The sequence below is a fragment of the Salvelinus alpinus genome, chromosome 2, assembly GCF_045679555.1.
Source record: "Salvelinus alpinus chromosome 2, SLU_Salpinus.1, whole genome shotgun sequence".
In the NCBI taxonomy this organism is placed as follows: Eukaryota; Metazoa; Chordata; class Actinopteri; order Salmoniformes; family Salmonidae; genus Salvelinus; species Salvelinus alpinus.
In genome coordinates this window covers 18,329,663-18,356,352 of record NC_092087.1, presented here as the reverse complement: position 1 = coordinate 18,356,352, position 26,690 = coordinate 18,329,663, and the positions used below count along the sequence as shown (strand labels likewise).

At 44.3% G+C, this 26,690-nt stretch overlaps 1 protein-coding gene across 5 annotated transcripts in view; it reads left to right on the top strand.

Annotated features, from left to right (window-relative positions):
• The first annotated feature begins 5,079 nt into the window (after window positions 1–5,079).
• Window positions 5,080–26,690, top strand: part of LOC139555362 (E3 ubiquitin-protein ligase TRIM62-like) — a 45,342-nt gene continuing 23,731 nt past the window's right edge. For 2 of the 5 annotated variants that reach the window (XM_071369123.1, XM_071369091.1), the window contains exons 1-2: window positions 5,080–5,573; window positions 6,318–6,903. In XM_071369123.1, the coding sequence (XP_071225224.1) occupies window positions 6,496–6,903 (408 nt within the window). In that variant the 5' untranslated portion in view covers window positions 5,080–5,573; window positions 6,318–6,495. Of the gene's footprint in view, window positions 5,574–6,317; window positions 6,904–25,896; window positions 25,915–26,690 lie in introns of those variants that run through there. The other 3 variants (XM_071369102.1, XM_071369113.1, XM_071369130.1) reach the window with 3 other exon arrangements.

Genomic DNA, 26,690 nt, shown 5'->3' with positions numbered 1-26,690 from the left:
CCAATCAGAGGCAGCTGTTTATAGTTGTCTCTGATTGGGGATCATATTCAGGTAGCCATTTCCTCATTTGTGTTTGTGGGATCTTGACTATGTGTAGTTGCCTGTCAGCACTATTTTGTATAGCTTCACGTTTCGTTTGTTCATTTTGTTGGTTTGTTCGGTGTTCATTCATTAAAAGAGAATGTACGCATACCACGCTGCGCCTTGGTCTCATTCTAACGACGGACGTGACAGTAATCAATGCCATATTTTACCAATAAAGAGCACTCTAATACAACAAGTTCCAAACTTGATTTTTTTTTTTACTCTACATGAAAAACACAGAAAGACTTTTTGTCCTGTCACTGTCTGAAGGATTTACAAAAATGCAGAAGAAAATATCCTTTAGCAAGTTTAGCTAGTTAATGTTAACATTGTCAAGGTGAGTAAATATTTACAGATTGCATGATAATGATTTATTTAATCATGCTGGCTATCTTACCTACTCAGCTAGCTATGTTTTTAGCATTTAGCTTGGTAAATCAATGACCCAATCAGTCAGCTAACGTTAGCTAGCTACAGTATCTTCATAGCCTAACCAAATATATTTATAACCAACCCCAAGATAATGAATCTGTGTCGTTTACAGTGGGAGTAAGAAATAGGGGTAGGGTTGTAGAGAATCAAAGGACCATGAATGTGATAAGAAACCTTAGGTGTTGGCTTCAGGCCTGTAGCAACCACTACAGAATGTCCGGTCAGAACAAGGATGAGGCGGATGTCCAGGTTAAGGGGAGTTTAAGGGATGAAGATGTCCACATGCACACACACATCTGACCACTCATGGTTCAGATAACTGAGAATCATGTCCAGTGAGAACTGACAATAACTATGTGGTCATTTAGATGAATGCACAATTAAACATTATACAGGGATTCAGTCCACAGGAGGAAAAGTTCAGCAGGAGGGCAGTGCACATGTGCACAAACTCAATTTGACCTTGCACTCCTTCTAAACAACAATTTTTTGTTTTACTTTTTCAAAGCATCAAGTCTATAGAACTTAGTGCGCTGTGTTCGTAACTTATTCTAGTTTTGGGAACAGAAACATTTATTGAGATCAGATGTTTCATCGATAAGAACATTAGCAGAATATCGGCCCAGTTTCATCCTCACCCACTACATGCGACTGGACTACCATATTTGGTGGTGAGAAAAGGTTCTAAACGGATGCTTCAGCTTTATAGCCTCTGTGACGTGTCTGGCTTAACCCTTCTGTCTGTAGTCTAACGGTCGTATTTTTATGAAATTCGGTGGTCTTCAATTTATGTTGAAGTGCAACTATTCTCCAGCAAAATTAGCCATCAAACTGTCCAAATTTCATGAACAAGCCCCTTTAGCCTGGAAACTATGTTATGTCCACAACTTCTCCCCACACAAAACACTTATGTGGAACAACAGAGATGTTGTTAAAAACAAGTCTTTATTCTTCCCTAAGTATTTTGAAAGAAATATTATATTTGTGCTTAATTTATTTGATAAAGAAGGAAATATACTCTCTTATAGAAAGTAATTCTTAACATATAACTTCCCAATACATTATAAACATTTAATTATATTGGCAAAGCAATACCTAGTGGTTAGAGTGTTGGACTAGTAACCGAAAGGTTGCAAGTTCAAATCCCCGAGCTGACAAGGTACAAATCTGTCGTTCTGCCCTTGAACAGGCAGTTAACCCACTGTTCCTAGGCCGTCATTGAAAATAAGAATTTGTTCTTAACTAACTTGCCTAGTTAAATAAAGGTAAAAAAAAAAAGTGTTTTGGAGAACATGCCAAGATAGATGCACAATTTATGTTAGAAGGTTGCCCCCTGCTGGATAAAAAATGTAATAATACATTCTTAAGATATCTCTTTCACTCCAAGAACAAGATCTCCCTTAGAGGGAATTTTTTCTGGAATGCATATATTACTGAAAGATATTACACAAATGTTTTATATAAAATTAAGTAAAATAAATTAATTTTAAAAACCATGCACAAAATATACCCCTTGCAATATCTTGTTGTCTAAATTCATGGACTTAGAGGACATATGCCTTTTCTGGGATAAATAAGGGGAAGCTACTACGTATACACATTTTTTAAAGTGTGACTCTGAGAAGTTATTTTGGAGTGAGTTAAGTAATTACATTTAGAATTTAATTAATAAGACCCATCTATTTACAATGAAAGATGCAATATGTTATTTTCTAAACGAAAACAAAACTACTGAATTAGTCGTTAAGTTCTTCATTCTCTCTGGTAAATTGTATATACACAAAAACAAATATTTGAAATCTGTCTCCAAATGCAATATATGTTTTACATGAAATCCAATATTTCATTAAATCTTTAGAATTTGTCAATAACAAAATAGAAAATATACATGTAGTGATGTCCTATGTTTTTTGTTGTTATTGTATTCTAATATGAAAATAAAAATAATTATAAGTCTAACGGTCGTCTCGCGCCAAACTGCGCATATGCAGGCCGTCAAAACAAAGGCACTCCTTCGATATAAAGTTGTTTTTGACAAAAATGAGTCACTTAGTCACTTTCACAGAGTATTTGTAGTAATAAAATGTTGACATTGGCTCTTCTTCGATGAGGTTTAATGGCGGTTGGCATCCAATAAATGTTGCATTACTGCCACCTACTAGACTGGAGTATAAGTCCCTTATACCATCTAACACTACACTCTCAAAAAAGTAAATAAAACACCCTACTCCACTATTTAAATATATTTAGTCCTACTTCAGGCCAACAGCCTGAAAGGATGGGACACCACCACTTAACACACCCTGTAACTCTTCTGACGTCAAGTCTCGCACACTCAAATACCTCTCTGCAGCTGCCACCACAACCTCAAATCTCTGCGACTTAAGTTCCATCCCTGCAGTACAGTTGATAACCATTGCTATAAATGCTAAAAATCCAATCTTACTGAAATATATATCACTTGTTGGTTTATCCCTCTGTACTGGTGCAGAGCTACTACTCACACACAACTCCTCTCAGGATCCCTCCCTCTTGACCCATCTTCCACTACTTTATTCACTGCTTCAGCATATGACAACGTCTGCACTACTCTAACACTGGAAACTCAACCTGCCTCTCTCACACGGGACACTTCTGATCCCCAGCCCCCTGGGCACCCCTACAATTAATACATATCACTACTTTCCCTAATGCTACACATTCCTTTGTGTCATGCCTGTCTGCACACTTCTCACACCTAGGAACCTCCCTCCTACACACCGCTGCCAAATGCCCATAAGCTTGACACTTGTTACAACGTAATGTATTCGGCACAAAAGCTTGTACAGGATAACTTATATATCCTAACATCACTTTGTTCGGCAAAGACTTAACATCAAAACTCAAAAGAACAGACAACGTCTCTTCTGTTTCAACACTCATGCCACCCTGTCTGTGTCGCACTAAACGACGAGCATCACAAACACCAGGAATCTTTTCCTTCAGTTGGTCAACTTTCACATTTACTGCTACCCCAGTAATCACTCATTTCAATGGCACCCTTTTCTTGAGAGCAAAACAATTCACATTTCTTGACCACCATTAATTTAACGTGGAGCGCCTGCTCGCTCTGACCAGCAGAATCACAAACAATTATCACAAGATCACTTCTGGTTACCCTCACCAATTCCACAGCACCCAACTCTGTTTTCACTCACCATGAAACCACAAATGGATTAGCCAAAAAGCAAGGGTCCACTTTTTCCAAAAACTTCACTCCTACTGTCACAGACTCATCTTTATCCTGACCCTCGGTCCAAGCCTCAGGCTCAGAGAACTTCACCACACCTACCACCTCTGATACTTTGCCCTCATTCACTTCCATTTCTCCTCCTGTCTTCAGCTCACTCTGCTTACACTTTCTATCATTCTTCTTTAACAAACCATCTCCCTTTTTCCGCCATTTTTAACTGACTCAAGCTCACCCTCTTCAAATCAAATCAAATCAACCCGTATTTGTCACAAGTGCCGAATACAACAGGTGTACACCTTACAGTGAAATGCTTACTTACAAACCCTCAACCAACAATGCAGTTTTAAGAAAAATAAGTGTTAAGTAAAAAATAGATAAGTGAAAAATTAAAATAAAAAATAATTAAAGAGCACAGTAAAATAACAGTAGCGAGGCTATATACAGGAGGTACCGGTACAGAGTCAATGTGCGGGGGCACAAGTTAGTTGAGGTAATTGAGGTAATATGTACATGTAGGTAGATTTAAAGTGACTATGCATAGATAATAAACAGAGAGTATCAGCAGCTTAAAGGGGGGTGGGGCAATGCAAAGAGTCTGGGTAGCCATTTGATTAGCTGTTCAGGAGTCTTATGGCTTGGGGGTAGAAGCTGTTAAGAAGCCTTTTGGACTTAGACTTGGCGCTCCGGTACCGCTTGCCGTGCGATAGCAGAGAGAACAGTCTATGACTAGGGTGGCTGGAGTCTTTGACAATTTTTAGGGCCTTCCTCCGACACCGCCTGGTATAGAGGTCCTCGATGGCAGAAAGCTTGGCCCCAGTGATGTACTGGGCCTACCCTCTGTAGTGCTATGCGGTCGGAGGCAGAGCAGTTGCCGTACCAGGCAGTGATACAACCAGTCAGGATGCTCTCAATGGTGCAGCTGTATAACTTTTTGAGGATCTGAGGACACATGCCAAATATTTTCAGTCTTCCTCCCCCTCTCTCTTAGACCTCATCTGCTTCTGTTTTTCCCTCCATTCCTCCTCCCTATTCCAAGTATACATCTCCTTGTGAATATGCTGCACTTCTCATGACATACATCTTGTTCTTGCATTCTCAAGGGACACCATTTAACCGGCTGTCACAATCAAAGTACAATCAGCACAAACCCCTCGGCAGACATTGGCTCGAATCTAGGTTGTGCCTTTAGATTTCTAGAAAATGAAGAATCGTTCACTTCTCTCATTGCCTTCTCAAACCACAGCCTGGTCTGCTTGGTCTGTTTCATAAGCGTTCCCGGAAGTCTCGCAATGTTGCGCCTCTGGGTTTAGAAACTCTGTGACTTTAATGTCTTTGACGTTAGTGCTGCTGTGCTAGTGGAACTAATCTTTGTCTTTCAGCTGAGCGCGTGGAAGTTTGCGCGGTTCCATTCGTTTATAGGGGTACAACATTTATCTCCAGTAGTAGCCAATGTTTTTCCTCCGTCTATGTACTTGTATGTACGTAATCATTTATGCGTTTTACATTTTAACTCAAGCAAACAACATGTGTATGTGAATCCGCAACCACAGATTGAACGAAGAGTTTTGATGTGTCAGTGTGACACCCATCGTTCGCGCAGGTGGAGGCGTTGGTTTGTTTCTATTGCCGTGTTTCATTCCTTTCTGAAGGAGAGTGAGATCGACTGAGCAGCAGTGGATGTCAGTTTGGGTGCTGTGAATGCTTGTGAGTGAGGTTGTCTGAAATTATTAACTTGATCTGGTGCGGTCTGATATTTGGAAAATATCAGACAGGGTTGCGTTTAAAGCACAATAATTTAAAGTAACATTTAAGGAGATTTGCTATGGTAAGTTGATCGCCTCTCTTTCCTATGGAGGAGGCAGATAGCGATGTTTAAGTCTAACTGGCCAGCAAGGCAACTAACGTTTGCTAGCTATCGAATTAGACAGCTAACGTTGTCAGTTTTGCAATTGAAAATATTAGCTGACAAGCGAAACAAAATGCAGAAATAGCCAGGTAACAAACGCGAGTTAAATAAGTTGTATGGCAAATGAAGGGAGCTTGTTATCTCACTTATTTTTTATATTTTTTATAGACATGTCGATTCTTAGCCGGGGGTCATTATTGGACATATAAGTTAGCTAGCTACTAAGCGTAGCTAGCTAACTTGCTAGCTTATGACATTAATTCGGCCAGTGTCCAAAGGAGGACAGGTCAAAATACTGCTGTTGCTGTGTTGAGCGACTCCATCGTCGTAGAAGACAATGATAATGTAACCATGCTGTTAAAAAAAGAAAGCTCAATATTTTTGCTTTACCACGTATGCTATTCAAAAGCCATAGAATTGACCGTGGTTCAAATTTCCTAGCTAACAAGTGGTAAAATCATAACTTCCAGCGACCACAGCCTCTCCTTGCTGGCTATTGTTCACCAAGAGATGAATGCCAAAGATGGCTGGTTTACTGCTTAAACCCTTTATCAGATTTACTTTGATGTATATATTTTTGCATAACGTTACACACGTGTGAATTGCTGCTTTCTGTGTATTAGATTGCTCCATGGTGGCTATGTCTGTGTTTTGTCATTGCAGAAAGATCAAAGAATAGTGGCCAAGATTCTGAAGTGGGTGTCATTGAACTGACTGACAGTCAAGAACCAAACCCTGATGTGATCTCTCAGGCCAGAACACTGTATTGAAAAATATAACCAGGTGCATTCTGCTCCCAAGCAATGTGCAGTCAGATGCATCTCAACCTCTATGTTTGCAAATGGCTTGCTGTCTGAAGGACGAGCTTTTGTGTTCCATTTGCCTGAGTATCTACCAGGACCCTGTCAGTTTTGGCTGTGAGCACTATTTCTGCCGTAAGTGTATAACTGAGCACTGGAGCAGGCAGGAACCCCACGGTGCCCGAGACTGTCCTGAGTGTAGGAGGACCTTCGCAGACCCTCTTCTCTCCCCAAGCCTCAAGCTGTCCAACATCGTGGAGCGCTACTCAGCCTTCCCGCTGGACGCCATCCTCAACGCGCAGAGGAGCTCCTATCCCTGCAAGGACCATGAGAAGGTCAAGCTCTTCTGCCTCAGCGACAAGAGCCTGGTATGCTTCTTCTGTGACGAGCCAGCCTTACACGAGCAACACCAGGTCACCACTATTGATGAGGCCTACGAGGAGATACAGGTCAGTTCCACTGGATGTCCTTTCTCCTCGTCTAGTACCCTGGGGTGTCCAGAATTCTAAGTGTTAGTCATAGCCAGGGCTCAGGGGTTGAATTAGGGGGGAATGAAAGCCTTTTGAAACTGAGCTCCATTTTTCTATTTGAATTTAATTTAATTTCACTTTTATTTAACCAGGTAGGCCAGTTGAGAACAAGTTCTCATTTACAACTGCGACCTGGCCAATATAAAGCAAAGCAGTGTGAAACAAACAACACAGAGTTACACATGGAATAAACAGACATACAGTCAATAATACAATAGAGAAAGTCTATGTACAGTGTGTGCAAATGAGGTAGGATAAGGGGGGTGAGGCAAGAAATAGGCCATATTGGCGAAATTATTACAGTATGGAAAATTAAACACTGGGGTGATAGATGTGCAGAAGATGAGTGTGCAAGTAGCGGTACTGGGGTGCAAAGAAGAAAAATAAATAACAATATGGTGATGAGGTTCGTTCATCACTGGAAGGAAAGGCGGCCGAAGGAGGAATTGGCTTTGGGGGTGACCAGTGACGTATACCTGCTGGAGCGCGTGCTGCTATGGTGACCAGTGAGCTGAGATAAGGTGGGGTTTTACCTAGCAATGACTTAGATGACCTAGAGCCAGTGGGTTTGGCGATGGATATGAAGCGAGGGCCAGCCAACGAGAGCATACAGGTCGCAGTGGTGAGTAGTATATGGGGCTTTGGTGACAAAACGGATGGCACTGTGATAGACTGCATCCAATTTGCTGAGTAGAGTGTTGGAGGCTATTTTGTAAATGACATCGCCGAAGTCAAGGATCGGTAGGATAGTCAGTTAACAACCTGACTATTGATCTCTGTTCCCTTTTCTGAGAGGGGGACTTGATGTATTGTCCTTGTTGTTTACCTCAAAAGATTAACAACACCAGCTATTGTCAGTCAAGACAATTGTTTTACTATAATTTAGGCTAAACAAACGTCTTCTGCCAAGGGGTGGAGGACCAACCGTTGATTCGCAAATGAACACACCATCTTTGCCCTTCTGGCAGAGTAAACAGAGGTTGAATAAGCACATAATGAATAATTATGTAATAAGCACATGACTTTCCATCACATTTCCATCGCTACAATTGTCCTTCATTTGGACTCACAAAGAATAACGATTCAGCTGATTTAGTTACATCATGGCATTACACATGTAGTCTGAAATAATGAATAGCATCTCCATGTAGACTAATGCTAGAGTATGTAGAGCAACAATCTAATTCAATATATTTCCCTTTGATATTCCCAATATTACCACAAACTCAGTCAATGAATATCGTCAGCCTTTTCTTCCGTACTTTGATTAGTCCCGCAGAGACACAGTCCCATAACTCTGGCATTGTAGCTAATCCTGTTCTCTTCTCTTTGCACTCCATTGTTATAGTATGTATAACAGTCCAATCCCATTTGTTTTGTGTATTAAACCCTTAATTCCGTCAACACTCAAGGCAGCTATAGATGCACTCTCTGTCCCGAGCCACTGTTGGACCAGAGCAGAGGTGTGATACTGGAGCACTTGATTAACGCTGTGGTTGGTCAGCACCAGGGAGGGAGCTCTGAAAAAGGACCGGACTTGTGCCCTTTGAAATTATTTCCTCAATCCCTCTTCTGTCCAACAGGCATTAGGCTAGGCTGTCTGGGATGGCTGCAGGCTCTGAATGTTCCTTATGTTATCCCCTCATTGCATACTGAACTTATGTTTTCCTTGACTCAGGAGGAGAGAGAACCTCTCTTTTAATGTTAAGTACCTGACAATCAAAGGCTTAGTAGACTATTTCGCATGTCCTTCCCTCTAGTTCAATTGGGTCTACTTGCTGCTGAGCTCTAGGAGCCTTGAAACTGTCCATCTTGGTGCATCTAGGCTGCCTTGGAGCATTCAAAAGGTCAGGGCAGTGTAATCTCAATAGATAATTCATTAGTACAACATGCTGTTCTCCTTGGACAGTTTCTCTCTCTCTCCTTGGAGCCTTTTCCAATGGGTTCTGTTGTCACATTTAGTATTAACTTTACAGCAGGAGGTTAAAAAGCTGCCCCGATCTATAGGACCTCGAGAGAAGAGACGGAAACAAACATGTCCCCTATAAGTGTGACTTCAAATACGAGTCATTGTATTTTCTGAGAGTCGTAATTTTTCAAGTAATTTCTTGTTTAGCTCAGTGAAATGACGTGAACAGAATTGTTGCTCTTTGAGGATGTTATTGGTTAACATTTTGGGTCTTTCAGTTCCATAAAAAAAAGTGAATGCTTTTATCAGACAAACACCAGTTGGGCGGTTTAAAGAAACATACTGTGCAAAGCTTTTGCCTTTTGGTAGAAGTTCCCTTTGAGCAGCATACCCTGGTAATGCTGAGTTAAGTGTCATGGTGTGATGAACAAAGGTTTCTAAAAGCAATGTTCAACTCAGAAGACAGTGTTCAGAAGGCACTTGTGGTGCCAGGTGGGATGTCTCTGTTGAATGGGATTCATCTTGGGTTTTGTCAGGTGAGACTGAGGGGTATTTGTTGCTGGGTGGGATGGAATTTGGTGGACACACACACATCTTTCTCCCTTTTGTTCTCTCTCTGGCTGTAATGACACTGCAGCTCCCTGAGGAGGTTCTCAGTCAGACAGAGGAGGAGGAGAAAATGTCTCTAGGCTGACGGACTCCTCCACCAGGTCTACTGCCCTGGGTTAAAACATTACTTTTCAATTCACATCTCAATGCAGTAGTTTGTCCAAGGAAGCTTGCTTTTAGGTTACAGCATGCTGTAGCTGTATTGCCCATTCACCTAATGGAAGACTCGGGGGATAGAGCAAAATGTCTCTGGCTACCTTGCTGTTTACGCATAAACATTTTGGTTTTGTATTGAGTGCCTTAAAGATGATGAAATGCCCTGGCTGTTGCCACATATGTTGAGCAAGATAAGGGATGTGGTTGACAGTCTGTTGGCCTGGCTCTGCCCACAGATGAACCCAGCGAGGGCTTTAGTTGTCGTGTGGCTGCCAGGCAGGGCAGGAGCTACTCTTTGGGCTGAGAGTGAGAGACGGTGTAATCTCCTTAGCTTGGCATGTCACTCCTCTGCTCTGACCACAGGCATGCAGGTTGTTGTCAGGGGGCTTTTGCTCCTGCCGATTGTCATCCTTACCCCTGTGGATCCATGCTGCAGTCAAATCTATAATGCGCTAGCTAGCATGTCCTCCACTTCAGCTCGGTGACACACACGCTGCTGTCCGCACGTACACACACCGTCTGCGCACATGCTTTTCAATGTGAAGGATATTAAGGTGGTATTGGGAAGGATTTGTTGGCAGCTCTGCCATTTGCTTGAGGAAGCAGAGATTCAGAGGGGAAAAGGCTCCTGCACTCTGCCTAGGAGGGCTATATGCCTCTGTTCATAAAGGCTGGCATGGACAGCACAACGCCTGTACACAAATGGAAATAATGTTTAGTTGGTTATTGGTTTAGCCTTATTTAAACATTCATTTAATTTGCTTGCCTATTAGTCTGAAGTGTTGTGGGTAAATGGACAGCTTTGTTTGATGCAATAATGGTGACCTCTCTGGTTTTGTTTTCCATGTTGTCATCTAAAAACAGGCTGGGAGAGTGCTGTTTCAACGGCATCTTTCACCACACAGCTTATCAGACCTGTACGGACGCTGTGAATGTGTGCTTTATTCTCAGCATATTTAGCTTTGCTCCATATAGACAAATTGGAGTCACTAAGGCCAGTCCCTTAATTGTAATGTGGTCTGTCAGTGTGCAGAGCAGCATGGGTACTGGGACAGGAGTAAATGGGGTTAGAGAGAGCCTTTGCCTGCTTTCTAGTGGCCCCAGGGACATGGGGCCACTTTCTGCTCTGCTTGTCATCAGTCAGCAGTGATGGGAAACCCAGACAAGAGGAGAAGGGTTCTGTAGCCCTGGTTATCCATGCATACAGGGATTTGGGGACTGAGCTTCAGACACTTTGTTTTGAGGGATAGGCTGGAGGCTGTGGTAGGGGTGCAGCACATCTGTTTGCTTTAGCAAAGTCTCCAATGGCCCCCCGATTTGCTCTACTGCTATGAGGTCTATGGGAGCACTGTAGTGTCGAACCTCTCCAACATGGTCTTTCAGTTAAAGGGAGCTCCTGTACACCATTCTCCATTAGACCTCCCCAGTTATTAGACCTCCCCAGTTATTATTTCATCCTTATCCGGTCCAGAACACATAGGTTAAGGATGAGGTGTTAACATTTTCCCCTTACCTGCTCCACTGTAACACTGTGTGGTATTTGAAGCAGGGGAAAGAGAGGTGCGTATGGGCCTTTGAAGTGTCCCTTCAGTGGTTAACCAGGGCTCTCTCACTTTCGCTCACTCTCTCACACGGCACTCTCTGAGACCCCTTCCACATGCATGGCCATTGCTGCAGTAATGAGTCAGGCAATTTCAAGGGCACCCGTGGCTCTCTCCTGAGGCCTGTCCCAGTCCGCTCCAGCTCCCCCTCTCTTTCCTCACTCTCGTTTACTTTCTTGTTCTCTCTATCCCATCCTTAATCTTCCTCCTCATTCCCTATTCTTCTGAGAGGTGGTTCCCAGAACCAGGCAGAGTGAAAAAATGGTTAAATAACTCGCTAATGTTTGAACAGTTCAGCGGTCAGTCAGGGTGGCATTGCAGAGAGAGAGAGAGACAGCGTTTGCATTTGTGCGGAAACCGAGCCATGGGGAATGGCAGAACAGGCATGTTCTGTTAGACGTGTCCAGACATAATGTCCTCAGACATGAAGATGCAGTAACTACTTCACTTGTTACTGCGGCTACCACTGAAGCTGCATGTTACTGCGGCTACCACTGAAGCTGCTTGTTACTGCGGCTACCACTGAAGCTGCTTGTTACTGCGGCTACCACTGAAGCTGCTTGTTACTGCGGCTACCACTGAAGCTGCTTGTTACTGCGGCTACCACTGAAGCTGCTTGTTACTGCGGCTACCACTGAAGCTGCTTGTTACTGCGGCTACCACTGGAGCTGCTTGTTACTGCGGCTACCACTGGAGCTGCTTGTTACTGCGGCTACCACTGGAGCTGCTTGTTACTGCGGCTACCACTGGAGCTGCTTGTTACTGCGGCTACCACTGGAGCTGCTTGTTACTGCGGCTACCACTGGAGCTGCTTGTTACTGCGGCTACCACTGGAGCTGCTTGTTACTGCGGCTACCACTGGAGCTGCTTGTTACTGCGGCTACCACTGGAGCTGCTTGTTACTGCGGCTACCACTGGAGCTGCTTGTTACTGCGGCTACCACTGGAGCTGCTTGTTACTGCGGCTACCTGAAGCTGCTTGTTACTGCGGCTACCACTGGAGCTGCTTGTTACTGCGGCTACCACTGGAGCTGGGTGGGGGTGCCGGTACAGATTCCATGTGCGGGGGCACCGGTTAGTTGAGGTAGTATGTACATGTAGGTTATTAAAGTGACTATGCATAGATGACAACAGAGAGTGGCAGTGGTGTGGGGGTGGGGCAATGCAATTAGTCTGGGTAGCCATTTGACTAGATGTTCAGGAGTCTTATGGCTTGGGGGTAGAAGCTGTTTAGAAGCCTCTTGGACCGAGACTTGGCGCTCCGGTACCGCTTGCCGTGCGGTAGCAGAGAGAACAGTCTATGACTAGGGTGGCTGGAGTCTTTGACACTCTGACACCGCCTGGTATAGAGGTCCTGGATGGCAGGAAGCTTGGCCCCAGTGATGTACTGGGCTGTTCGCACTACCCTCTGTCGCGCCTTGCAGTCAGAAGCCGAGCAGTTGTCATACCAGGCAGTGATGCAACCAGTCAGGATGCTCTCGATGGTGCAGCTGTAGAACCTTTTTGAGGATCTGAGGACCCATGCCAAATCTTTTCAGTCTTCTGACCTCCTCCCTATAGGCTGTCTCGTAGTTTGTCGGTGATCAGGCCTACCACTGTTGTGTCATCAGCAAATTTAATGATGGTGTTGGAGTCTTGCCTGGCCGTGCAGTCATGCGTGAACAGGGAGTACATGATGGGGCTGAGCACGCACCCCTGTGTTGAGGATGTGTTGTTACCTACAGTTGAAGTCGGAAGTTTACATATACCTTGGCTTGTCACCAAAAGCACTCACAAACTTCTACAGATGCACAATCGAGAGTATCCTGTCTGGCTGTATCACCGCCTGGTACGGCAACTGCTCAGACCACAACCGTAAGGCTCTACAGAGGGTAGTGAGATCTGCACAACGCATCACCGGGTGCAAACTACCTGCCCTCCAGGACACCTACACCACCCGATGTCACAGGAAGGCCATAAAGATCATCAAGGACAACAACCACCCGAGCCACTGCCTGTTCACCCCGCTATCATCCAGAAGGCGAGGTCAGTACAGGTGCATCAAAGCAGGGACCGAGAGACTGAAAAACAGCTTCTATCTCAAGGCCATCAGACTGTTAAACAGCCACCACTAACATTTAGTGGCTGCTGCCAATATACTGACTCAACTCCAGCCACTTTAATAATGGGAATTGATGGAAATTTATGTAAAAATGTATCACTAGCCACTTTAAACAATGCCACTTAATATAATGTTTACATACCCTACATTACTCATCTCATATGTATATGTATATACTGTACTCTATATCATCTACTGCATCTTGCCTATGCCGTTCTGTACCATCACTCATTCATATATCTTTATGTACATATTCTTTATACCTTTACACTTGTGTGTGTATAATGTAGTAGTTGTGGAATTGTTAGGTTAGATTACTCGTTGGTTATTACTGCATTGTCGGAACTAGAAGCACAAGCATTTCGCTACACTCGCATTAACATCTGCTAACCATGTGTATGTGACAAATAAAATTTGATGTGATTTTGATTTGACCTTAGCCAAATACATTTAAATTCCTAACATTTAAGCCTAGTAAAAATTCCCTGTTTTAGGTCAGTTAGGAGCACCTAGCACATTTTTTTTTTATATATGTGAAATGACAGAATAATAGTAGAGAATTATTTATTTAAGCTTGTATTTCTTTCATCACATTCCGAGTGGGTCAGAAGTTTACATCAATCAATCAAATGTATTTATAAAGCCCTTCTTACATCAGCTGATGTCAAAGGGCTATATAGAAACCCAGCCTAAAACCCCAAACAGCAAGCAATGCAGGTGTAGAAGCACAGTGGCTAGGAAAAACTCCCTAGAAAGGCCAGAACCTAGGAAGAAACCTAGAGGAACCAGGCTGAGGGGTGGCCAGTCCTCTTCTGGCTGTGCCGGGTGGAGATTATAACAGAACATGGCCAAGATGTTCAAATGTTCATAGATGACCAGCAGGGTCAAATAATGATAATCACAGAGGTTGCAACATGTCAGCACATCAGGGGTAAATGTCAGTTGGCTTTTCATAGCCTATCATTCAGAGTATCTCTACCGCTCCTGCTGTCTCTAGAGAGTTGAAAACAACAGGTCTGGGACAGGTAGCACGTCCGGTGAACAGGTCAGGGTTCCATAGCCGCAGGCAGAACAGTTGAAACTGGAGCAGCAGCACGGCCAGGTGGACTGGGGACCGCAAGGAGTCATCAGGCTAGGTAGTCCTGAGGCATGGTCCTAGGGCTCAGGTCCTCCAAGAGAGAGAGAATTAAAGAGAGCATACTTAAATTCACACAGGACACCGGATAAAACAGGATAAATACTCCAGATTAGAGGTCAACCGATTTATGATTTTTTTTAACGCCGATACCGAATATTGGAGGACCAAAAAAAGCCGATACCGATGATTCTGCCAATTAAAAAAAATGAACATTTTTATATATACACTGCTCAAAAAAATAAAGGGAACACTTAAACAACACAATGTAACTTCAAGTCAATCACACTTCTATGAAATCTAACTGTCCACTTAGGAAGCAACACTAATTGACAATAAATTTCACATGCTGTTGTGCAAATGGAATAGACAAAAGGTGGAAATTATAGGCAATTAGCAAGACACCCCCAATAAAGTAGTGGTTCTGCAGGTGGTGACCACAGACCACTTCTCAGTTCCTATGCTTCCTGGCTGATGTTTTGGTCACTTTTGAATGCTGGCGGTGCTTTCACTATAGTGGTAGCATGAGACGGAGTCTACAACCCACACAAGTGGCTCAGGTAGTGCAGCTCATCCAGGAAGGCACATCAATGCGAGCTGTGGCAAGAAGGTTTGCTGTGTCTGTCAGCGTAGTGTCCAGAGCATGGAGGCGCTACCAGGAAACAGGCCAGTACATCAGGAGACGTGGAGGAGGCCGTAGGAGGGCAACAACCCAGCAGCAGGACCGCTGCCTTTGTGCAAGGAGGAGCAGGTGGAGCACTGCCAGAGCCCTGCAAAATGACCTCCAGCAGGCCACAAATGTGCATGTGTCTGCTCAAACGGTCAGAAACAGACTCCATGCGGGCCCGACGTCCACAGGTGGGGGTTGTGCTTACAGCCCAACACCGTGCAGGACGTTTGGCATTTGCCAGAGAACACCAAGATTGGCAAATTCGCCACTGGCGCCCTGTGCTCTTCACAGATGAAAGCAGGTTCACACTGAGCACATGAGCACATGTGACAGACGTGACAGAGTCTGGAGACGCCGTGGAGAACGTTCTGCTGCCTGCAACATCCAACAGCATGACCGGTTTGGCGGTGGGTCAGTCATGGTGTGGGGTGGCATTTCTTTGGGGGGCCGCACAGCCCTCCATGTGCTCGCCAGAGGTAGCCTGACTGCCATTAGGTACCGAGATGAGGTCCTCAGACCCCTTGTGAGACCATATGCTGGTGCGGTTGGCCCTGGGTTCCTCCTAATGCAAGACGATGCTAGACCTCATGTGGCTGGAGTGTCAGCAGTTCCTGCAAGAGGAAGGCATTGATGCTATGGACTGGACCGTCCGTTCCCCAGACCTGAATCCAATTGAGCACATCTGGGACATCATGTCTCGCTCCATCCACCAACGCCACGTTGCACCACAGACTGTCCAGGAGTTGGCGGATGCTTTAGTCCAGGTCTGGGAGGAGATCCCTCAGGAGACCATCCGCCACCTAATCAGGAGCATGCCCAGGCGTTGTAGGGAGGTCATACAGGCACGTGGAGGCCACACACACACTACTGAGCCTCATTTTGACTTGTTTTAAGGACATTACATGTGTGGTTTTCCACTTTAATTTTGAGTGTGACTCCAAATCCAGACCTCCATGGGTTGATAAATTTGATTTACATTGATCATTTTTGTGTGATTTTGTTGTCAGCACATTCAACTATGTAAAGAAAAAAGTATTTAATAAGAATATTTCATTCATTCAAATCTAGGATGTGTTATTTTAGTGTTCCCTTTATTTTTTTGAGCAGTGTATATGTGTGTGTGTATGTGTGTGTGTGTGTATATATATATACATAGTGGGGCAAAAAAGTATTTAGTCAGCCACCAATTGTGCAAGTTCTCCCACTTAAAAAGATGAGAGGCCTGTAATATTCATCATATGTACACTTCAACTATGACAGACAAAATGAGAAAAAAAATCCAGAAAATCACATTGTAGGATTTTTAATGAATTTATTTGCAAATATGGTGGAAAAAAGTATTTGGTCAATAACAAAAGTTTATCTCAATACTTGTTGAGATAACTTGTTATATACCCTTTGTTGGCAATGACAGAGGTCAAACGTTTTCTGTAAGTCTTCACAAGGTTTTCACACACTGTTGCTGGTATTTTGGCCCATTCCTCCATGCAGATCTCCTCTAGAGCAGTGATGTTTTGGGGCTGTTGCTGAGCAACACGGACTTTCAACTCCCTCCAAAGATTTTCTATGGGGTTGAGATCTGGAGACTGGCTAGGCCACTTCAGGACCTTGAAATGCTTCTTACGAAGCCACTCCTTCGTTGCCCCAGCGGTGTGTTTGGGATCATTGTCATGCTGAAAGACCCAGCCACGTTTCATCTTCAATGCCCTTGCTGATGGAGGGAGGTTTTCACTCAAAATCTCACGATACGTGGCCCCATTCATTCTTTCCTTTACACGGATCAGTCGTCCTGGTACCTTTGCAAAAAAAGTCCCAAAGCATGATGTTTCCACCCCCATGCTTCACAGTAGGTATGGTGTTCTTTGGATGCAACTCAGCATTCTTTGTCCTCCAAACACGACGAGTTGAGTTTTTACCAAAATATAACTATAATTTTGGTTTCATCTGACCATATGACATTCTCCCAATCTTCTTCTGGATCATCCAAATGCTCTCTAGCAAACTTCGGACGGGCCTGGACATGTACTGGCTTAAGCAGGGGGACACGTCTGGCACTGCAGGATTTGAGTCCCTGGCGGCGTAGTGTGTTACTGATGGTAGGCTTTGTTACTTTGGTCCCAGCTCTCTGCAGGTCATTCACTAGGTCCCCCCGTGTGGTTCTGGGATTTTTGCTCACCGTTCTTGTGATCATTTTGACCCCACGGGGTGAGATCTTGTGTGGAGCCCCAGATCGTGTGAGATTCAGTGGTCTTGTATGTCTTCCATTTCCTAATAATTGCTCCCACAGTTGATTTCTTCAAACCAAGCTGCTTACCTATTGCAGATTCAGTCTTCCCAGCCTGGTGCAGGTCTACAATTTTGTTTCTGGTGTCCTTTGACAGCTCTTTGGTCTTGGCCATAGTGGAGTTTGGAGTGTGACTGTTTGAGGTTGTGGACAGGTGTCTTTTATACTGATAACAAGTTCAAACAGGTGCCATTAATACAGGTAACGAGTGGAGGACAGAGGAGCCTCTTAAAGAAGAAGTTACAGGTCTGTGAGAGCCAGAAATCTTGCTTGTTTGTAGGTGACCAAATACTTATTTTCCACCATAAATTGCAAATAAATTCATTAAAAATCCTACAATGTGATTTTCTGGATTTTTTTTTCTCATTTTGTCTGTCATAGTTGAAGTGTACATATGATGAAAATTACAGGCCTCTCATCTTTTTAAGTGGGAGAACTTGCACAATTGGTGGCTGACTAAATACTTTTTTGCCCCACTGTATATATGTAATAATGACCATTACAACAATTTTTTTATTTATTTTTATTTTACCGTTATTTTACCAGGTAAGTTGACTGAGAACACGTTCTCATTTGCAGCAACGACCTGGGGAATAGTTACAGGGGAGAGGAGGGGGATGAATGAGCCAATTGTAAACTGGGGATTATTAGGTGACCGTGATGGTTGAGGGCCAGATTGGGAATTTAGCCAGGACACCGGGGTTAACACCCCTACTCTTACGATAAGTGCCATGGGATCTTTAATGACCTCAGAGAGTCAGGACACCCGTTTAACGTCCCATCCGAAAGACGGCACCCTACACAGAGCAGTGTCCCCAATCACTGCCCTGGGGCATTGGGATCTTTGTTTAGACCAGAGGAAAGAGTGCCTCCTACTGGCCCTCCAACACCACTTCCAGCAGCACCTGGTCTCCCATCCAGGGACTGACCAGGACCAACCCTGCTTAGCTTCAGAAGCAAGCCAGCAGTGGTATGCAGGGTGGTATGCTGCTGGCCAACAATACTGAATGAACAGTTATTTTAACATAATACATCAATAAAATCAATTTAGTTTAAAATAAATAATGATCAATTTGGTTTAAATAATGCAAAAACAAAGTGTTGGAGGAGAAAGTAAAAGTGCAATATTTTAAGTGCCATGCTCAGGACATGAGAACATATGAAAGCTGGTGGTTCCTTTTAGCATGAGTCTTCAATATTCCCAGGTAAGAAGTTTTAGGTTGTAGGAATTATAGGACTATTTCTCTCTATACCGTTTGTATTTCATATACCTTTTGACTATTGGATGTTCTTATAGGCACTATAGTATTGCCAGCCTAATCTCGGGAGTTGATAGGCTTGAAGTCATGGACAGCGCAATGCTTGAAGCACAGCGAAGAGCTGCTGGCAAATGCAGGAAAGTGCTGTTTGAGATGAATGCTTACGAGCCTGCTGCTGCCTACCACCGCACAGTCAGACTGCTCTATTAAATATCAAATCATAGACTTAATTATAATATAACACATTAATACGAGCCTTAGGTCATTAATATGGTCACATCCGGAAACTATAATTTCGAAAACAAAACGTTTATTCTTTCAGTGAAATACGGAACCGATACGTATTTTCTCTAACGGGTGGCATCCCTAAGTCTAAATATTGCTGTTACATTGCACAACCTTCAACGTTATGTCATAATTATGTACAATTCCGGCAAATTAATTACGGTCTTTGTTAGGAAGAAATGGTCTTCACACACTTCGCTACGAGCCAGGCAGCCCAAACTGCTGCATATACCCTGACTGCTTCCACAGAACGCAAGAGAAGTGACACAATTTCCCTAGTTAAAATAAATTCATGTTAGCAGGCAATATTAACTAAATATGCAGGTTTAAAATATATACATGTGTATTGATTTTAAGAAAGGCATTGATGTTTATGGTTACGTACACATTGGTGCAATGACAGTGCTTTTTTTTTCTCGCAAATGCGCTTGTTAAATCATCACCCGTTTGGCGAAGTAGGCTGTGATTCAATGATAAATTAACAGGTACCATATTGATTATATGCAACGCAGGACAAGCTAGATAATCACTAGTTAACAATATTAATAGTTTATGTTAAGATGTATTGTTTTTTATAAGATAAGTTTAATGCTAGCTAGCAACTAGGTAGTCAGCCTGCCACGCAGTCTCCTCGTGGAGTGCAATGTAATCGGCCATAATCGGTGTCCAAAAATGCCGATTACCGGTTGTTATGAACACTTGGCCATTACGATTAATCGGTCGACCTCCACTCCAGATATAACATACTGACCCTAGCCCCCCGACACACAAAGTACTGCAGCATAAATACTAGAGGCTGAGACAGGAGGGGTCGGGAGACACTGTGGCCCCGTCCGACGATACCCCCGGACAGGGCCAAACAGGCAGAATATAACCCCACCCACTTTGCCAAAGCACAGCCCCCACACCACTAGAGGGATATCTTCAACCACCAACTTAGCATCCTGAGACAAGGCCGAGTATAGCCCACAAAGATCTCCGCCACTGCACAACCCAAGGGGGAGGGCGCCAACCCGGACAGGAAGATCACGTCAGTGACTCAACCCACTCAAGTGACGCACCCCTCCTAGGGACGACATGGAAGAGCACCAGTAAGCCAGTGACTCAGCCCCCGTAATAGGGTTAGAGGCAGAGAAGGGAACCGGCCAGGCAGAGACAGCAAGAGCGGTTTGTTGCTCCAGTGCCTTTCCGTTCACCTTCACACTCTTGGGCCAGACTACACTCAATCATAGGACCTACTGAAGAGATGAGTCTTCAATAAAGACTTAAAGGTTGAGACCGAGTCTGTGTCTCTCACATGGGTAGGCAGACCATTCCATAAAAATGGAGCTCTATAGGAGAAAGCCCTGCCTCCATATGTTTGCTTAGAAATTCTAGGGACAGTAAGGAGGCCTGCGTCTTGTGACCGTAGCGTACGTGTAGGTTTGTACGGCAGGACCAAATCGGAAAGATAGGTAGGAGCAAGCCCATGTAATGCTTTGTAGGTTAGCAGTAAAACCTTGAAATCAGCCCTTGCCTTAACAGGAAGCCAGTGTAGAGAGGCTAGCACTGGAGTAATATGATCATATTTTTTGGTTCTAGTCAAGATTCTAGCAGCTGTGTTTAGCACTAACTGAAGTTTATTTAGTGCTTTATTTATACATACACTCAATTAGTATTTGGTAGCATTGCCTTTAAATTGTTAAACTTTTGGGTAGCCTTCCACAAGCTTCCCACAATAAGTTGGGTGAATTTTGGCCCATTCGTCCTGACAGAGCTGGTGTAACTGAGTCAGGTTTGTAGGCCTCCTTGCTCACACACACTTTTTCAGTCTCTCCAATACCTTGACTTTGTTGTCCTTAAGACGTTTTGCCATAACTTTGGAAGTATGCTTGGGGTCATTGTCCATTTGAAAGACCCATTTACGACCAAGCTTTAACTTCCTGACTGATATCTTGAGATGTTGCTTCAATATATCCACATAATTTTTCTCCCTCATGAGACCATCTATTTTGTGAAGCGCACCAGTCCCTCCTGCTGCAAAGCACCCTCACAACATGATGCTGCCACCCCCGTGCTTCACGGTTGGGATGGTCTTCTTCGTTTTCCAATCCTCCCCCTTTTTCCTCCAAACATAACAATGGTCATTATGGCCAAACAGTTCTATTTTTGTTTCATCAGACCAGACGACATTTCTCCAAAAAGTATGATATTTGTCCCCATGTGCAGTTGCAAACCGTAGTCTGGCTTGTTTATGGTGGTTTTGGAGCAGTGGCTTCTTCCTTGCTGACCGGCCTATCAGGTTATGTCGATTTATAGCACTCATTTTACTGTGGATATAGATACTTTTGTACCGGTTTCCTCCAGCATCTTCACAAGGTCCTTTGCTGCTGTTCTGGGATTGATTTGCACTTTTCACACAAGTACGTTCATCTCTAGGAGACAGAACGCGTCTCCTTCCTGAGCGGTATGACGGCTGCGTGGTCCCATGGTGTTTATACTTGTGTACTATTGTTTGTGCAGATGAACGTGGTACCTTCAGGCGTTTGGAAATTGCTCCCAATGATGAACCAGACTTGTGGAGGTCTACATTTTGTTTTCTGAGGTCTTGGCTGATTTCTTTAGATTTTCCCATGATGTCAAGCAAAGAGACACTGAGTTTGAAGGTAGGCCTTGAAATACATCCACAGGTACACCTCCAATTGACTCAAATGATGTCAATTAGCCTATCAGAAGCTTCTAAAGCCATGACATTTTCTGGAATTTTCCAAGCTGTTTAAAGGCACAGTCAACTTAGTGTATGTAAACTTCTGATACAGTGAATTATACGTGAAATAATCTGTCTGTAAACAACTGTTGGAAAAATTACGTGTCATGCACAAAGTAGATGTCCTAACCGACTTGCCAAAACTAGTTTGTTAACAAGAAATTTGTAGAGTTGTTGAAAAATGAGTTTTAATGACTCCAACCTAAGTGTATGTAAACTTCCGATTTCAACTGTACACTTACACAATCATTGGTTTTTGTTGGGCATACATACTTTAAAGTGAAAAATCTTGAGTCTTGCGCCATTCTGTTACCAGGCATGTAGGGAAGTCCCCCATATCCTGTTCCTTATTGCGCTCTAGTCTGACACCTGGTCTTGTTGTTCATATAGTGTCAAAGGAACCTACAGGGAGCCCTCCAGTTCCTTTAAATTCCTTGCTAGATTATTAATGAGGTGTAAAGCCAAGCTGAATATTAAAGCAGCTCTGGATGGAGATGGGGTGGTGGAAACTGAGTGTGCATGCTGGTTGTCCTTAAACCTGACCAAGATTTTGGTCCTGTTGTTGGTCTTGGCCAGGTATGGTATTAATCACCTCCTCTCATCTCTCACAACTACAGTCTCTGCCCCCCAGCCATAGACGGGACACTACACAACTGCATTTTCTGCCCCCCCCTCCCCAGGCCACAGCAATTACTTTGAATCCAGTGGCCACTTTGACCTGTTTTTGTTTAGTCTATGTTTCAAGCTGAAATCAGGGTAGTGGTACCTTTGTCCCTTGTCCAATACCTCTAGCTTTGTGTTAGGTCCTGGTTCACCCCTGTGTTTATTGACTTGATGGAAAGTGAAAGGATGGACTGGGAGCTACAGCATATATCTGGTCTGACCTCAACTCTGACAGAGTGTGTCTGCAAGTGTTTATTTTTTTTGTATGTGTGCATAATTCTAATGGGTCAAATAAAGTAGAAATGCTTGCAAGCAATAAAATGGCAAAGCCAGCCACAGGAAGACAACGCTACAGAGAGCACAACTGTGTCCAGGGCAGCCAAGATGGAGAAGGCAAACTAAAGTGTCTTAACGCTGTGGTCTCTGCATGCAATGACAGGATGTTCTCCATGGAGATTTGTGTGTCTTACACATTCTGCATACATCTATTTTTTTTTAACTTAACACTTATCTTTGCTTGACTTCTTAATGCATTGTTGGTTACGGGCTTGTAAGAACCTCAGCTTGTCCTCTTCATAAATCACATTTTATTGGTCACCTACACATATTACTCATTTGTTTTGTGTAATTCTTTTTGCATGGGTGGGTGGAACAGAACGCACATTTATCTGAGTCACTATTAGTAACTGATTTATGAGCACCACTAATGCATTTCAGTTATGTAATGTCTAAAATACAAAGCTAATTTGCGCTACACTATAGTTTTTTTTCTCTGCCTTTATCAGCGCAAGAGATTATATATTGGCCAATCTCAAATCAATCCCCAGCCCTAGATACGTCTTGATGCCCCCTCCCCTGCACCTCTTTGTTTCAGAGGGGTTGGGTGAAATGCGGAAGACACATTTCGGTTCAATGCATTCAGTTGTGAAACTGACTAGGTATCCCTTTTCCCATTCTTGTAGATCTGTAAGACCTGTTTAGGTATGATAACAGAAGTCTCACAAGCTGAGTCTGTGGAACAACTGACTAGAATATGGGTAAAGGTGGCGACTGAGGGAACACAGCAGTGGTCAGTTGTAAATAGCCGGTGGGGTGTGCTGACGTACAGAACATTGGTCCACAGACACGGTATGTAGGTTACAGTACATCAGGGTAAGTAATGGCTTCAACACAGCAGACCCAACCTAGTCAGCAGATTGGCCTGGATAACACAGGGACAAATGACACAATCCACCCCACCAGCTAGCAGGCTGGAATTGACACAGTCCACCCAACCAACTAGCTAGCAGGCTGGAATTGACGCAGTCCACCCCTACCAGCTAGCTAGCAAGCTGGAATTGACGCAGTCCACCCCACCAGCTAGCTAGCAGGCTGGAATTGACGCCGTCCACCTCACCAGCTAGCTAGCAGGCTGGAATTGACGCAGTCCACCCCACCAGCTAGCTAGCAGGCTGGAATTGACGCCGTCCACCCCACCAGCTAGCTAGCAGGCTGGAATTGACACAGTCCACCCCACCAGCTAGCTAGCAGGCTGGAATTGACGCAGTCCACCCCACCAGCTAGCTAGCAGGCAGGAATTGATGCAGTCCACCCAACCAACTAGCTAGCAGGCTGGAATTGACGCAGTCCACCCCTACCAGCTAGCTAGCAAGCTGGAATTGACGCAGTCCACCCCACCAGCTAGCTAGCAAGCTGGAATTGACGCAGTCCACCCCACCAGCTAACTAGCAGGCTGGAATTGACGCAGTCCACCCCACCAGCTAGCTAGCAGGCTGGAATTGACGCAGTCCACCCCACCAGCTAGCTAGCAGGCTGGAATTGACGCAGTCCACCCCACCAGCTAGCTAGCAGGCTGGAATTGACGCAGTCCACCCCACCAGCTAGCTAGCAGGCTGGAATTGACGCAGTCCACCCCACCAGCTAGCTAGCAGGCTGGAATTGCCATGCCTTCATGGAGCACGACCCTTCTACTGATCCCAACACAAGCACAAATAGGGCTGTGATGTGTTAACATTTTTCCATGACTAAAATTAAAACACACAGCAGACCGTACTTTTTGGTCATTTAAAAACCTGCTGTACTTACAATATAGTGTGCTATAGTTTGGAGAATGAATGAATATGACTCTGGATGACATAATAATGTTTGTTAGGGCTGTTTTTCTAAAGAAGATGAATCCACTTTGTTTTGTTTCCTTGCCACGATACTAACGAGTATTGCGATACTGGTATCGTCCTGGCCGCAATGACAAAGGAAGCCCAGCCCCTGGCAGAGTAACTGACAAGACTTGAGGAGGAGACCATTCCAGGCTATCAGTTTTACAACCAGTCAGTCGCATTAATATGTTCTTGTGATATGAGCTCCATTTTTCCATGACTCTAAGGAAAGGAATGCTTTTTTTGTTTTCTTTATTCCTGAATGATTATTCTTAGGAACAGTCAAGAAGGCTAGCTGCGTGCATTCCAATCCCCCACACTGATTGGAATGCAGTCCAGTCAGTGTGGGGGGGGGGGACATTTTAATAACAAGCTAGCCAAACCAAATCATAAAAATATGAAGTGTTTTTATTCATGATTTGTAAGTAGCTAATAAAAATAGTAAATCTGATACCAGAAAACAATAGTGATGTTAATAAACTACACTGATCTTAGCAGCCTCATGCCAACAGCGCCTCGGTTGTGTGTCTGTCTGGCTGCTGCTTATACACTGCCACTGCCACTGGGGTAAGCAGTCAGGGAAAATATCATCACAAACAACTCTCAGCAACAGAAATGCTGCGTCAGACCACAGCGGTTTTCAGAAACAGAAATGCTGCGTCAGACCACAGCGGTTTTCAGAAACAGAAATGCTGCGTCAGACCACAGTGGTTTTCAGAAACAGAAATGCTGCGTCAGACCACAGCGGTTTTCAGAAACAGAAATGCTGCGTCAGACCACAGCGGTTTTCAGAAACAGAAATGCTGCGTCAGACCACAGCGGTTTTCAGAAACAGAAATGCTGCGTCAGACCACAGCGGTTTTCAGAAACAGAAATGCTGCGTCAGACCACAGCGGTTTTCAGAAACAGAAATGCTGCGTCAGACCACAGCGGTTTTCAGAAACAGAAATGCTGCGTCAGACCACAGCGGTTTTCAGAAACAGAAATGCTGCGTCAGACCACAGCGGTTTTCAGAAACAGAAATGCTGCGTCAGACCACAGCGGTTTTCAGAAACAGAAATGCTGCGTCAGACCACAGCGGTTTTCAGAAACAGAAATGCTGCGTCAGACCACAGCGGTTTTCAGAAACAGAAATGCTGCGTCAGACCACAGCGGTTTTCAGAAACAGAAATGCTGCGTCAGACCACAGCGGTTTTCAGAAACATCCAAATGTGCTCAAGCTGTGCTTTAAATCCCAGCCACTAATTTTCTACTCACATCAGCAGAGCCTGCATCCTCTCTGGGGGAGGCCCTGTCCCTGCAGTGTGAACAGCACCAGCAGGCTACAGCAGACCAAGGAGACAGACTGAAGCTGGAGGTAACATCCACCCCATGTAACCTACTGTCTTTGATGAACATACAGCCAGCCCTGTCTGTCATTGTATACGACTGTGACTAGGCAATGCTGAGATGGCGATAGCGACTGTATCACACACGCAGACACTGGACATTCCTCCTCCCCCTCTGACCTCATCCTCACAGAGGATACAGAGAAGGTGGAGGGCCCAGTGAGTGGTCTGACAATTGCTAGCAGACAGATTGGAGAGAGAGCCAGGCTGACTGTGTCTGAGGAGTCATTCTGTGGCTGCTGCGACAGGCTCCCTGGCCCTGGCTGCCTAGTTCTTGTTACTAGATTATAGGCCCTCTAACGAGATTACCACCAGACAATGGAGCCCCAACACAAGTGGCTTGCCGAACAACACACACACACACACACACACCTGCCTACCCGACCATGGCCAATTACACAAAAGCTGGTCTAACTCCTTGGAAACTTTGGGTGTTTTCACATATGAAATTCGGTACCCTGGTTCGGTTTCCTGGAGCATTTTGTGAGGATTCTACAAAATACGTTTTGCATTCACAAGACCTGGAAACAACAGTTTCAGGGTGCGATTAGCAAGACGTATATTCTACATGACGTTAGCGAGTTAGCGTGTTTATAATGGGCAGAAAAAGTTCCACACGACTCACCATGTCCCATTACATGGTACTCTGGTCCTGGATCTTGGACCATGAACTCACGCAGGTGAGTTGGATCACACTGGATCAGTGTACCAAACGTTTCCGGATCAAAAGGGAATATGTGAAAGC